Genomic DNA, 15,381 nt, shown 5'->3' on the forward strand with positions numbered 1-15,381 from the left:
GGATTTTTTTATTATTCTATAAACCACAAACACCTATAATTACCTTTTTAAACAGTCGCTACTGCTATTTAACACTAAACTGAAAGGGAGTAAACCCGACATTCTTGAGGCATGACAAGCTTATTGCATCCACCACAGACTAACGGACCCGAGCCTCGATCTACTATAATCTACAAACAATACCCCATAGAGGATATCATCATCATTCTTCCTGCCACGCCCATAGGGAGTGGGTGTACTAGTTATAATGAAAATAGGACCACGTGTCCTGAAGCTCACCTGGATCAGGAGCAACAGTCACTCAAACCCCCTGCAGACCCCTCAGACCCTGATTGTTTTTTTTTGTTTTTTTTAATGCTGTGAACAAACTTTGGTTCATCACGGGCGATGAAGGTTGTGGTCAAATTTCATTGAAATTGTGTGTGTAGTTTCAGAGAGAGCAAATACCTATTTTTGGCTGGGGGAGGAGGGGGTCAAAAATCCCCCGTCGTCCCCCTTAAAGAATGAAGATTTTGATGTGGTCAATAAACTTTGGTAGATCAGAGGTGATGAAGGTTGTGACCAAGTTTCATCAAAATCATGCGTTTGGTTCAAGTGATAATGACTGAAGTGTGTTTACAAATTCACCGACTGATTGACTGACTCACCGACGGACACTGCTCGATCGCATCAGCTCACCTGACTAAAGTCCAGGTGATCTAAAGACGGTACCAGACAGAGCACAGCGACCTATTGATTGGGTTGACATCAAAGCATTCAGAGAGTGCTATCACACCTATGAAAGTACAGGTGTCATACTGTGCCAGATAGTGTGTGCAAAGTCAGTGATGGCTCCCAGGACTAAAATACCAAACACAGCAAGTGCACAGAAATAAAAGGTGAGGCCGACGAAGGATGTTCATGCCAAATCTATGTTTCGATCGGAGATGAACGCAAGACTTCAAAGTCGACTTTTACACGAGCTTCAATCTCTGCAAATAAAAGGCTCACAAAAGAAAGCATGCGAGACTGGAACCGTTAACGACTGGCCGAGGTACAAGACGGGACGCTCCAAGTTGACGTTGAGCATCTCGGGGTGAATTTTCTTCACTTGAAAGAAGAAGAAATGAGAAAAATGAAAGATGACAAAAGATTACCAACAACTTGCTGCAAATACAGCTGCGAACGCTACCACGAGAACAGCAAGATACATCAGAACAAATCAATATCGAAGAATGTTGTTGTTGGGAAGAGGCAACCAAACCGGAATAAATAAAAAAAAACAAAAAAAAAAAAACACACACATTGTGCCAAGCAAAGGTGCAGGCAAGCTCACTTTATGGATGAATCCAAGTTCAAATTTTTGTTTGATGGCAGAAGGAACAGAAGAAGAAATGGCATCAGGATTGATGCCATGCACAGTGCAGCAGATTCGAGGATCGATAAAGCTTGGAGTCGCACCTGAGCCAGTGATGAGCACAAAACTAATGGCGTCCTCAGTTTTGAAACTTTCAAGCCACTACTGGATTGTAAGGAAACACCCTTGCTCGCTCTTTAACGACCTTCAGTGTGGGGGTAACGTACAGGCCCCCACATGGTCTGCTGATGCCAGCTCACTCATGGCGGTTGACCTCCTCCCTTCCCTCATTTACAGATCATTGCTCATGACTGAATATGGAGTCTTGTGCAGAATATAAAATAAAACGTTCCAACAGCTGGTCGCCGGACGAGCTGTGTGTAAAACTGCTGCGAGACGGTGTTGGCACCACAAATAGCATGCTGCTCGGTCAACAAAACATAGTGGATAGGGAGCAAGAAGCAAGTGGCTGGAAGCGGCTTTACAACTCATGCATTCATAGAGCGAGCAAAGCAACGTCAACAATATAGGGTCAGGTCATAGATCACAAACCCGTCCTGCGAGGAGATCAGGTATTGGTCACAAGAAACACAAGAAGCCCTTTCGCTTAAAGTTTATCCGGCTTTGACTTTTCTCTGTCCCCCCCACGACCTCTCCGACCACCACACCCGATACCCTTCACTCGTTCCTCCTGTCAAGGAGACACCTGCACCTGAGGGAGACAAATTATGGAGGCTGAGCGAAGCGAGAGCAAGAGACACTGGTAAACTCACTTAGGAAGGATGAGGGAGAGCGTGAACGAAGTCCAGCGGCGCTTGCGGCCTATTTATGGAGCGCTGGTGGGGTGGTGGAGTCCAATAGGGGTTGGAGGTGGGGGGGGGAGAGGAGAGAGAGAGGTGGAGAGCTCACACTCACATCACACTGCCTTATGCAGACTCGACCTGCTCAGGACAAACACAAGCCTACATCCACTACGCTTCAAAAATACCATACACGTAACCCAATACACCAAAACATATAAGGACGCAGGACCATAAAGTCTCACTTTGGGGTACACCGTGGGCAATCCCACAGCAAGAGAGGACTATCCCAAAAGTTGTGTCACCCCTGCTTATAACTCAAGGTAAAGGGTCCAGGTGATTGAAAAATTCCACATATTGTCTCATTTACTGGAATGTTTGGTAAATATCTTCGTCAACGGACGGAGTCAGGGTCCATTCTGTAAAGGGGTGTCCTGACCCTTGTGGGTAAACATTGATCTATACACAAAACCTTTATCAAAGACTTTCCATCCATCCAAATCGGGACCGTACTCTGTGCAGAGCGTTGGTGCTGCCTAAGCAGTCTCCTTGGCTATTGGGCACAATCCGGGACGGGTAACCACTCCGACACAGGATACCAGCAAGCTGGCACTCATTTTGCCGACCTCGGAAGGATGACAGGCAGAGTCAACCCCACCTGGTATTAATTCAACAGGTGAATGGGATTTGAACTCAGGATCCCTTGGATGCCAAGCCCACCAGCCAAACCATTAAGCCAACACCAGGCATATAAAGGCTTTCAATAGATTCCAAACAAAGTTTTGTGTGATAATTTAAGATTGTGGACCATGGGATCCCTTTGTGAACACCCCAGGTGCACGGTACAGGTAGGTTATAACCGAATGTAAACTTTGAAACAGCAGCTTATCCAGGTTGTAATTTATCAAGGGGAAGGACAGGGAGTGGAGGGTGAGAACATTTCATATCTGCATACGTAATAAAAACACAACCTGTAAATACTCCTGTCCCAAGTTCAGCACAGTTTATGATGACTCTTCCAAGATTGTTGTTGTTGCAGCATGGCCTGTTTTAATTTCAAGTTCTTCAAATAGCCTCACAACACAAAATGTTATCATAAAATGCTTTAACTTTTGCAAATAGCACAATTGCACCACCCTTACCCCCTCCCTCGGCTCCACAAAAATAGTCGTCTCAATTAGGGTCTTTCTATCATGGGGTCCCCCTACCTGACTGTTATTTACCATAAATGAGCCCATAGTGACCCTGTCAAGTAATTTGTGAATTGCCAAAGATATATGAAGCAGAAACCACATTGCACACCAGAACGAGGCAGAAAATTGTTGGGGGCAAGAGGAGGATAACTGATCCACCTATGGTGACAGTTGTGGTAGTGGTAGTAGTAGTAGTGCTGTTGTTAGAATTGCCACAATTCTATTTAACGTTGCTCGCTATCCTCACCTCTACCAGAACACGGTCTGGACTGCAGTAGGTAAGGTGGAGCGTTTTAAGAGAAAGCAGCACCAAGAGAGAAAGGAAAAGAAAGAAAAAAAAATTACCCAAATAACACATTTATACGAATAATTTATACGAATAAGAGCAAAGTGCCTTGTGGAGAGCTGTCATGTCAAAGTGCTTCGTTTGTTGTCCAAGTTTCCTGAATATTTTGAACAGCGTTCCCATATTCTGTCGGCTTATATTTGGAGACGATGCGTGAGTGTATCAAACCTTTCAGGCTCACAGCACCGAGTTCCACCACATTTCTCTCAATTTTTGCCTTCTTGTTTTATACATTGCCATCTTTGCACAAGTTGAAATAAAGTTGACAAGGAGATCCCGTGACTTGCTCTGCTTCTTAACCGGGTGTCGGATGATGAAGAGTGTTGATGAGAAGTGAAGCCAGAAGCGCAAAAGTAAGTTTTTCATCAGCAAGAAAATTGGCTGAAGATGGCGACATTGGAGGTTCATGTGAAATACCGTTTCTCTCTTCACCACAAAAGCAGCATTCCTCTGCAACGTTTGTGAAATGCCGCATCCTGGCTCCAGAGCTTAAGGCACCCTGCAGCAATCTCCAACTTTAGTCCACCATTGTTCTCGGCGTTGGGTAAAGATGGAGTGAACCTCAACATGGATGACTTTGAAAAGTAAGTGGAAGAATCTCACGCCAGGGAGTATCCCGTCGGGTTAAAAGAGCCATGTAGTGGAGCGATGCGTGACCAGCAGGTACATGTTCTTCCTTGACAGCCCACGGAGGGACATTTTAGCTGCGCCAGGGGGCCAACCCATGTTGTGTGTGAGTGGTGGCCGAGGGAGCTCGCAATGTCGTGGTTCGATTTTAAAGTCCATGGAGTTGCTGCTGGACATCTGTAAAGTTCCGTCACCCTTATTGGGTTTCTCTAGATATGCCAGGCAATCAGGAGGCAAAGACATTTTAACCTCTTGGAGTGTTCTTGAGGGGATTCTAATTGTCTGTAAACCCATTTTCACTACGAGTTCCTCTGATGAGAGAAGGCCTCTCTTTCTATCATTCAGGTCTCCCCACTATGGAGAAATTACCAGTCAAGAGCTTCCTTCTTAACGAGCATGAAGCCAGGGTTGGGCCTTGCAGAAGAGGGCTGAGAAAGAGTGGTTCTTCAAACAGGTCTTCACTTGGAGAAGGATCTGTTCTTTTTATGTCAGCAACATGCCAAGCCCTCAACATTTCTCGATGGTGCATGGCACTGTCCTGCCACTGTTGCCGTTGTTCTGGTTGTGCACTGTAAATTTGTGCTCAAAATATTTCACAATACATTGAGCACGGCCCGATAGCGCTCACCGTTGACGCCCATTTTGGGTGTTTCAAAAAGAGCGATGCAACTTTAAATGTTTATTTATAAAGAAACAGAAATCTCAGGAATGTGAACCAAACATTTGGTGAAAGCTTATGACATGGTATTTTCCATCACTGATTGCTACTGCAGTCAGTCACTGCTGGAGTTCGTGAGAGTGAGAGCCAGCCCAAGGTCTGAAATTGGCATTTATGCAAAATCCTTGCAATTGATGTTCTCGATGTGTACCCCTCCATGGTTCAGACAGGCATTGTCCTGACTCCAAAGTTCTGTCCAACTTTCGTGTAGGTCTCTGCCTGGAGGTAGTCTGACACCTCCTGCTTCAGATCATCCAGTGTGGCAGGGCAGTTGACATAGACAGAGCCCTTGGCAGCACCTCAGAACCAGTAATCCAAAGGGTTCAAGTCTGGGCTATGGGGTGCCCAGTCATGAGTGGTCCCAGGGCAACGAGGCGGTTCCTGAAGAGCTGCCGCAAGAAAGCGATGATGTCACCAGCTGTATGCGGGGGTGCACCATCCTGCATAAACCAAGTCATGCTGAGCTGGTTTGGGTGACCTTTTGGGCTAAATCATTATGGAACTTTTGGAGCATGGCCCAGTAGCTCTCACCATTGATAGTCTCTGTCCTGCTGTTATCATTCTCAAACCAGAAAGGCCCGAGTGTCCTCATCTGGCATTGAAGGAGCAGAAGCATGTGACCATAGGCCCTTTCATGTACCTCTCAATGATCTCCTCAAGTGGTTCTGCCCCCCAGAAAATGTTGTTGTGGTTGTTGTTAATGAAACCGTTCAAGTGAAAATGGGCTTCTTCACTGAACCAGATCAGGTTGATCCAGTTTGGGTTCCGCTCCATCCTGTCACTGAGCCAAATGCACATATCAAGTCTCCTCCTCATGTCATCTTCACTCAGTCTATGCCTCAGAGATGATGTATGTGAAAAGCTTCAGTTTCTTCATGAGGAAACGCCAGACTGATGTTGGTTTAATGCCCAGCTACCGGTAGCACTGGCGGTGGGACTTCTTGGGACTGTCCAATGCAGAATCCCCGCACGGCGCCAATGTTGGCTTGGCTCTTGGTCATTGATGCTGTCCTGCCACTGTTGCCGTTGCTCTGGTTGTGCACTGGACCCTTGTGCTCAAAATATTTCACAATACCTTGAATGGCACAATTTGTAGGTCCATCGCGTGTTCTGAGGTCATATTCACGGCAGAACCTCCGGCGGGTATCGACATATAATTTAGTCTCGTACAACAGAGCTACCACGTTTGTCTTCTGCTCCACTGTCAATGGCATAGTTGAGCTACAGAGCGGGAAGTCCCAGGGAACAAATACCACGATAGCAAGACCAAACCCTGAAAAGAAAAACATTATCGGTCAAAAAACAAAGAGATGGCAGGAAGTCAAAGTTGTATCAATCTTTTTAAAACAACCTGTACATCTCCCTAACCCAAAGGATAACAAGGTCTCAGAGGTAGTCATGGTTCACTCGGTCAAATGCTTTCTCCTGATCCAGAGAAAGGAAGCCAATGAGTTTTAGTCATGTCCGCTCATGTATCAAGTCCCTAACCAGAGATACAGTATATTGTTCTGCCAGGAAAAGCATGACTGGTCAGGGAACACTAATTTTGGCAACACAGGTCCCAGACAATTTAACAACATTTTTGTCATTATTTTGTAGTCCATATCTAACAGACACTGGGTGGTAGCTTCTCATGTCTCCCTCCTCAGGAAACAGAGCCAAAGTTGCTCGACGCCAAGACCATGGCATTGGGCTTGTATTGCATGCCTCTTTGGCTTGCACTTAGGTAATCAAGCCCAATCAATTCCCATACTTTGTTGGAGAACTCAAGATAGGCTGTCAATTCCAGAGGACTTATCTTGCAACAGAGTTTGCAGAGCATTTGTGGATTCAGAGAGACAAATGAGTCTCTCGGCATTCTCGATCTTCTGGGATCACCACAAGGAGGCTATTCCACAAAGTACCACCAAGCATTTGCATCCAGACTTCCTTCATTCCTTCCCACCCCTCCATAGTACAGCTGAGCATAAAAGGCTCCAATTCGTTCATGAACACTTTTGCAATCATCGAGTAAAGAGCCATCTTCTGCCAGAACACTGCATATAGTTTTAAATCGACTTTTGCACTTTTCCAAAGCTTTAAGTTAGCTCAGGGAATATTTCTCTTCTAAAAGTAACTGCAACCGAGAGCACACAAATGCTCCCTGGGTCTTCACGCTGCTGCAAACTTTCAGGGTACTCTTGTTTTCTTCACAAGAATGTAATTCAGCAGGAGTTAGTGTTATCAGGCGATGCTCAAGTTGCAATAGCTCCTTCCTCTTCTAGCCTTCTGATCTCTATCCCAAGTGTTTTACTCGTTCCATATGTGGAAGAAATTTCTAAATCATCCTGTACATTTGAACATTTATTTAACAAACAACAAAAACAAATACAAACAAACAAATACATATGCACATAAGAGTGATCGGAATACAGACTTGTTCCCGATCTCTGAAAAACATGATAAAGTTAAGTCCTTTATATATATATATATAATCCAGTGAGACATAGTATCTTTTTTTATTTCTAAACTCTAGCGCCACAGTTTGTCAAGTCTTGACATTCCCGAGGTGAAGCATATCTTCGGCCTTCATACAGCCCCAGCTTGACCTGGTTGAATGGTTGTAACATGTATTTCAAATCCAGATATGTCGATCCTCTCCCGGCACCAAAAAAAAAAAAAAATGTACAAAATGCTGGAATGACATCAAACTTCAACTCTTTTTGGCATTTTGATAAATTTCGAGTATGTAGGTTAAAAGTCAGTCTGCTTCTCCCAGACTGGGAAAATATATTATCTTGAAGCGATTAGAGCTTAGTGAATACATCTGGACATTTTTAGACCCACATTCCAACTTGTTGGTGCCTTTTATATAAAAAAAAAAATCCCTTAGATAGCTTTTAAATGATAGGCAACTGAACGAACTTATTTGAAAGGTCGGCCTGCTTATTATACCTTCACTTAATCAGGTCAACATGTTTCAATACAAAGGAAAGATATGGTTATTAAAATGGATACATGTTCAAGCACATAGAATCGCATCATATTTGAGTGCATTTTCTATTTCAGATTTAACACATTTATTTTAATATCAAGTTTTAATCATCAACATTTTATTATTGTTTTTATCACCCTCAAATCCATTAGGCTAATTTCGGAGAAATTGCATCGCCACATACGAGTACTCCCGGCACAACAATTTCAACAGTACCTTCCCCACATCCCTCCAGAATCCAAGCGAGCAAAAATTCTCCTTTTCTGTTTCTCCAAGGTTGCAAAAAAATTATGAAATGCTGAAAGAAAAGCTTCATCGTGAACTAAGGTATTGTTGAAGTGCAAGGGACTAGCAGTGCCTTGTCTCAGTCAGAGAAAGCTTTATCCAGGCCAGATTATGATCTGTAAAATGTGCAAATTGTATACCAGTCACTGACATTCCTGTGCCAATGGTGAGACAGATAGTTTCTGTCCAGTCGAGATTGTGAGATTATGGCCACTCCCGATACTAGCATATGTAAATGTTGCGTCAGTGGGGATGCTGTATACGCAAAATGTCTCAGGTTTAATAGCGTTGTCATATCTTGTAAAACTTTAGACAGACGGACCATGCGGCTCTTGACCCACTCGATCAAGGGAGGAATTGAGAGTGCAGTTAAAGTCCCCTCCAATAATTACAAATTCTTCGTCAAGCAATGTGACCATAAATCTCTGCATTTCATCAAAGAAACACACTCTTCCAGCTCCCATACATGAAGTATAAATATTCACCTGGTTTATAATATCTTCAAGTCGTATTTTCTTGTGCAAATGGCCCAAACCGACCTCATCACAAGTGTATCAGACCTAAAAGATGATGAGAAGAGGATAGCCACCACACAGAATGTATCCATAAGGTGACTGAAATACAACAATCCTTGCCATCGATTTCTCAATTGGAAAGCAACATCTGGAGTTGTGTGGGTCTCTTGTACAAAGACTCCTCCAAGTTTCTCCTTCAAACAGAGGGACAACACCTGATGCACCCGAAATGCATCTTTACATCCATTGACGTTCAACGATGCAAGACGAAAATCTATTACAGCCATTATATAAATTTAGTTCTATGGTTTTACAAACTAGAAAACCCCACCTAAGTGAGTTCATGCTTAAACCGACAGATCAGCAGCTTTGAAAGAAACTTCCTGACTACGACTTGTTCAGCCAAGCCTGAAATCTGCCTTTTTTTTGGCCTTCTCTTCTCGGTACATACAGGGAATGAATGCAGTAGTAAATTATAGTCTTTCCACCGTTTCAACTTTCTTCCTACTGTGTAAACTTTTTTTCAAAGAACTCTAAAATTTCATTGTGAGGAATACAACAAGAAAGATGCTCTGAAGACAGCTCCAAATCAAAGGTCATCATCACTCATTGATCTCCTTCCCAGTCACCAACACTCCCATAGTCTTGAGTGTGTGCCAAATCCTCTACCTCGTCATTACTTAATACAGGCTTCTGACAACAAAGATGAAACTTCCACAGGTATTACTGCTGCTTCACTGAGGAAAAACTGGAGGCACGAGAAGGGCACTCGGTACGACAAATACCTCCGCCACGCAATGCCTGATCTACGAGAACATATCTGGCCCAATACGTTTTTGAAATATCGTGCTATATATCATGTTTGGCCCTATCTCTCAATGGTGAAGAATCACTTAAAAATTCCAGTAGTCGGATCCGCATCCAGATCTTCACCAAAATCAATTCAATTTGTCCTTGCCACACACCCATGTCCACCAAGTTTCATCTGAATCTGTCCACAACTTTGAGATATCATGCTATATATCAGTTTAGCCCTATCTCTCAATGGTGAAGAATCGCTTAAAAAAATTCTAGTAGTCGGATCCGAATCTTCACCAAAATCTGATCAGTCCGTCCTTGCCACACACCAAAACCTGTCCACAACTTTTTGAGACATCCTGCATGTAAACAAACAAAGACAAATAGACAGAAAGGGGTGAAAACAACCTCAGTCACCTTCGGTTTCGGATGTAATTAAAGACACTACATCCAAGGGGACGTAGAGTTCATCTTTGAGGTGATTTTGGTGAGGTGTGCATGTTGACCTCATTCTGCACATCCTGTGGATGTCGAGGAAACATCCAAGATCTCAATCAGTGCAGGCGATGCCTCAGACACCTTCTCAGTCTCCTTTGACTCTGCCAAGTCAGGAGATGTCACAGAGTCCATTGTCATTATCAAACTGGATTTGGTTATGGAAACTTTATCACCCTGTTCACTCCTTCATCGGTCACTGGCTGCATTTGGCAACCGATCACAGTCATGATCCATTTCTTGAGGAACAGTAACTACCCCTTCTTCCATTTATTCAAGTTGAGTAACAAAGTCTATATTTTCCAGATCACCTGACTGTGGATCGCTTCGCCATGTCCTTATCAGGTGTATCTTCACAGGTATAAACATGGTCACCCTCCCTCTCATCCTCTGGTTCTGATTTTCTCTTCTGTGTTCTTTTTCCCTTTCCCAAACTTTACCATCTGCCATTGGTCTATGGCAGAAGGTAAACCAGGGCCAGGACACAGCACAGGAACCTCCGAGTCGGAAGTGATACTTTCCTCTCCCTTAAACTTTTTCTGGACATCGAGGAGCAGGTACCTCTTTACAGATTTCTGGATTGACATTGTCATCTTCCTTTGGCTGTTCAAGGCCCCAATGAGCAGACACTTCTTTTAAGACAGTGAGGCAGTCTGCTCTCAAGTGATCCTTTGCCTGACAAACATAACAAGAAGATTCATTAATCGTGAAAAAAATAAATTCCTGCCTTCAAACAGACCAACAAAGGATCCCTCTAATTTAGCATCATCATTTAGTTCAATGGAAACTTGTCCTTTAAAAAGATACGATGTAGGGATGGCTCACGACATCCTAAAAGGGAGGGGTGGGTGAACTGAGCACCCCCAACAGTTACAATAATGGCACAGCTACATGATCGGCAATAAAAGGAGGTATGTTGGAGAGGGTGATTTGTTGTACCAGGGCTCGAAAGCGGTTCCACTTGGACAAATGACCGTCCGACAACAATGCCTTTCTCAATTTCCTCATTTGCTGCAGCCTCGGATTTAAGGAAGAACACAGCTTTTCCGTACATTTTCGAGGCTGCAACTATTACCGATGAAGCAACAACATGGCCATTTCACTCACATATGCTTCCATTTGAGTAGTTTGTCCCAACTCATATCGTACCATGTTCCCCTTGTCAAGGACTGAAACGGGTATCTACTATGCTGTTCACAACTGCACCAACCTTCGTCCAATCGCGATTCATAGGCATGACAAAAATAATTCTCTCTCTTACGTACAAAAGTTACAAAAACACGTTATTAATCAAATAATGCTCTCACTCACTCACTCACTCACTCACCAAAGTGTGTAAATTTCACACAAGAAAAAGGAAATAAACCAAAAACAATGGGATCACCAAGTACTTTAGTGATAATACCACAGTCAGGATGTCACTAGTCCCATGGCTGCCCCCAGTCCCACGGGCACGCCGCGGCCAGGCCTGAACACAGGACTAATTAAGTGTAACGGAATGTGAAAATATAAAAACCTAAATGAACCAACCTGGTTCCGATAAACAAAAATACAAATGAAAACAAAGGAGGATGAAGAGGAATGGTGACTAGTAGAATAACTCGAAGAGCAGCAAAATAGTGTGGTGGCAGTCGAAGTCGTTGCAGTAAAAACAAAAGTTACTCTTCAAAGCAAAACAAAAAAAAAACAAAAAAAAAACGATCCTTCATATGACATGAACAACTGAGCACAACTGTTTCTCATGTAAGAGCTGCAGCTTGCAATGCAACCACACTGGGATTCGCAAGCAGTGTAACCTGGTGTTGACGAGCTTCCAAGGAGACCGGACCACTTGTTCACGGCAAGAATTTGCAATTTGGTCAGGGTGCAGACTCGACGACTCACCGCGAAGGACACCGGGCAATCTTTAACATTAACCAATGCGAGCAGATGGGTTCTCCGGCTTCATGTCCATCCGAGGTGACTGCACAAACATTGGTGCACCATCTGGTTGCAAAACACGAGGGTGAACGTTTGTAGCTGGGTCGAGATTCAAAACCAGGCCATGCAGCTCAGAGATGAGCAAGCATCCCTCGACACTGCCATGCCAGCCCCAGAAGATAGAGTTGGCAGTTAAGTCCTTTAAAAATGTTATTTTTTTATTGGATGATGTCTTTGAGGCGTCTCAACCAGGACAATTTGTCATATTAACAATTGACATGAACCGCAGTGGACATTAAAGTACAAACTGTCCACTCCACTGATGATATAAATTCCATTTCTTCAAGGTCAAGCCCATAATGCTAACCACCCACTGTCAATCTGAACTAAGATTGTGAGAGAACATAGACTCTCAAAAAAAAAAAAAATACATTTTCAAAATATCACGCATGACCATACGAGGAGGGAGAACAAACAGAGTGGTTATTAAAACTTGGTGTTTATTTGTACACAACATGAAACATGGGAGATGCAAGAATGATAATCTTACAAAATTACTTTTCTTCCTCGGAGTGAAGTTTCAAGGAACATGCACACTCTACATAGTTCTACCTGCAACAGAAAAACGAAAAAGAAACGAAACCCAAAACAAAAACAACAAAAACAGTGGCTTCACTGCGTACAAAATACTCTTTCAAATAATGCAACCCGTTAATTTAGCTTCTGTCATTAAAGTGATTGTTGCAATCATCTTCATTGGGAATCAAACAGCAAACAGCAGATTAAAAAATGCACCACATTATGCACGTGAAGCTTTCCTTTGTGTCTGCATTTACTTTCATGTACAATTCAAGTATGGACAAAAGATAAAACGGCTGTATGTGCGGCCGTCTCATCACTTCATTCATATACTTCAATGGAAAGAAAGAAGAAGAAAAAAAAACTAAGAAAGAAATTACATTGTACAAGTTTTGTTCCACTCGTATTACACCAAGTAAGTGGGTGACAGCTTTTGGAGGACAAAGGAAAGAAGCTTCCAATTCTTGGAAACAAACGTTACCAACAGCGGACAAGTCTTATATAATCTCCATGAAAATATCCTTTCCCACATGTGCAATAAAAAAAACAATGGGAGTTAGTTTGGTTGATTGCAAGCTTATTCACTCACCTTACAAAATAACCACTTAGTTTGGATATCAACACCAACTGCAGCAACCAATCAACATCCATTGCACCACGGAAGAGGAATCAGTGGACTCCAAGAAAACAGTCGCAAAGTGGAGAAGTGGTTGAACCTTAAGAACTGGCTTTCGATCTGGACTTTAACAAAACATCTTGCAATAGCAAAGTCATAAAGGCAGAGGTGGACCGTTTGGGTGAAATCCTGACATGGCATGCTGAAGGCAGAGTAATATGCACAGTGCATAATACACAGGTAAGTGTCCCTCCAAAAAAACACAAACAAACAAAAAATAAAACATGGGCTGTGTGTTGCCGTCTTGCATTGATACAAAAATAACATCTAACTGCATCCTGCGCCATTCTGCACAAAAACCCGAGGACTTTGGAGAAAGGAGTCGTTTCACAGTGAAATTAGCCCTGCTGGCACAAAGGGTCAACATTGCAGGTAAAAAGGGTGAGGGGGGGTGATGGAGTGGAGGACACGGATGTACAACAGCAACAGCTCGTGATAAGGAAGTGGATGCAGAGCAGCAAAACAGAACAGATTGATGCAATTCAAAAAGAGAAAATGGCATGATCGCAGAGTAATGCAAAGCGGTAAATAAACCCAAAGGATATTTAAAAAAAAAAAAAAGACAAAACTGAGAAGCAGAGGTTTAAAACACATACGGTCCAGAGAACTCTGCAAAGTGACAAACACCTACAGGACAACAGATTAATCAAAAACATGCAGCATTCAAAAGTTCACATCAACAAGAGACAAATTAATACAAAATTAACACATTTCTCAATCTCAACAGTCGTCTACGACGAGAGCTATACTGTACAAAAGAAAAAGAAAAAGAAAACCCCCAAGTCTCAACCACCTTAATGCAAAAACCACATTGTCAACAGACAAAACATCTGCTGATGATACTGTCAACAGCAGAGTTGAAACAACACAATGTTTATCAAATCAAACAGTACATTCATAATCAAAAAACCCTAACCCAAAAAACAGCAGCAGACAATGATTTTCAACATTTTGTTTTTCCTGTTACAAGCTGTCCGCTGGCAAAATCCAGACGAGTTGTGATGCTAAAATTGTTCACTCATTTCACAGCATTGATTGACACTTTAGTTAGCCCATGGAAGACTTTTGCCAAAACGAAACAACAATTAAGGAAATGTCAGCCCCATTTACAGCTAATCAAAAAAAAAAAAATGCAAAGCCTGTGAAAATTAAACAAGACCGTTTTGTTCAACACAAACACGCACGAGCACAAAATCATCCATCCATAAACTCACACCCCCACTTCCCTCCACCCTCACAATCCAGAAAAGTGTTACACAAGCGATCACGAGGCGCATTACGTTTCGCATCAAACAGTTTCCTTGAACTGCATAAGTGCTACGACTTGGTCTCGCATGGGCTCTTGATACAAACCACAACTGCTTTGGTGACACCCATGCCAGGGTTTGGACGAATCAGGCAAATTTTACACGCAAGTCCTTCAAATTCCAAAAAGCCCAAGAGCACATGTGTTGAAGGTGTGAGCTGACAAACATAATTTGCAGGGTTTTTAAAAAAAAATGTGCATTTATTGATGAATGGCCAACACGTTCATTTGAAGGATGCTTGGAATTATGTGGGCAGAGTAAACAGTCAGGCTGGATTTATATAACTGGGCCTCAGAAGAATCAAAACTATTTAACGACTGCCCTATCAATATCTGGTATGTCAATGACCATGGGGGGGGGGGGAAGGGCAAAGTGACAAGTGAAGAAACTTCTGTGATTTCAGCCTTGTGGGAAGAGTTAACAAATCCTCAGGTGTGTCAGGTTCAATCAAGCAGAGATTTTCAAGACTTGCATGACATGACCAACCAATGGGCAGAGTGGGAGATGCTTTGAGTTGTAAAGTAAAAGGTGTCACATTATGCCGTTTGTGATGTACTGGAAGCCATCGTAGAGGCGAGTTGTGAGAGAGCGCATGCTTCCCTCCACCATTTGATCAATCAGCATCTGCAGCTGCTCTTCAGTCAGGCTCATGTGGAAGCGTTCTTTGAGCTGGCGGATTGTGCTGGCACCGTGAAAGCAAGGAAGCTGAGAGCCTGTAGAAGAGCAAATTTCAATGTAATGCAAAGCAGACAACACATCACCGAAAGGAAATTTGGAAGAAATATGTGATGGAATGTTTCTATATCACTGAT

The 15,381-nt window shown here is 43.0% G+C and overlaps 2 protein-coding genes across 7 annotated transcripts in view; both read right to left on the reverse strand.

Annotated features, from left to right (window-relative positions):
* LOC147029975 (tropomodulin-1-like) overlaps positions 1-2,267 on the reverse strand; it is a 30,630-nt gene extending 28,363 nt beyond the window's left edge. The window contains exon 1 of one of the 3 annotated variants that reach the window (XM_085873541.1): positions 2,110-2,267. The gene's annotated coding sequence lies outside the window, so the exon portion shown is untranslated. Of the gene's footprint in view, positions 1-1,315; positions 1,854-1,888; positions 2,074-2,109 lie in introns of those variants that run through there. The other 2 variants (XM_085873542.1, XM_085873540.1) reach the window with 2 other exon arrangements.
* A 10,220-nt stretch (positions 2,268-12,487) lies between these two features.
* The window catches only part of PI4KB (phosphatidylinositol 4-kinase beta), a 92,332-nt gene continuing 89,438 nt past the window's right edge, over positions 12,488-15,381 (reverse strand). For all 4 annotated transcript variants that reach the window (XM_085873545.1, XM_085873544.1, XM_085873543.1 and 1 more), the window contains one exon: positions 12,488-15,282. In XM_085873545.1, coding sequence (XP_085729671.1) covers positions 15,101-15,282 — 182 coding nt within the window. In that variant the 3' untranslated portion in view covers positions 12,488-15,100. The remainder of the gene's footprint in view (positions 15,283-15,381) is intronic.

Source organism: Eptatretus burgeri, chromosome 3, assembly GCF_056783735.1.
Source record: "Eptatretus burgeri isolate ZD-2024b chromosome 3, Ebu_testis_v1, whole genome shotgun sequence".
NCBI classification, from domain to species: Eukaryota; Metazoa; Chordata; class Myxini; order Myxiniformes; family Myxinidae; genus Eptatretus; species Eptatretus burgeri.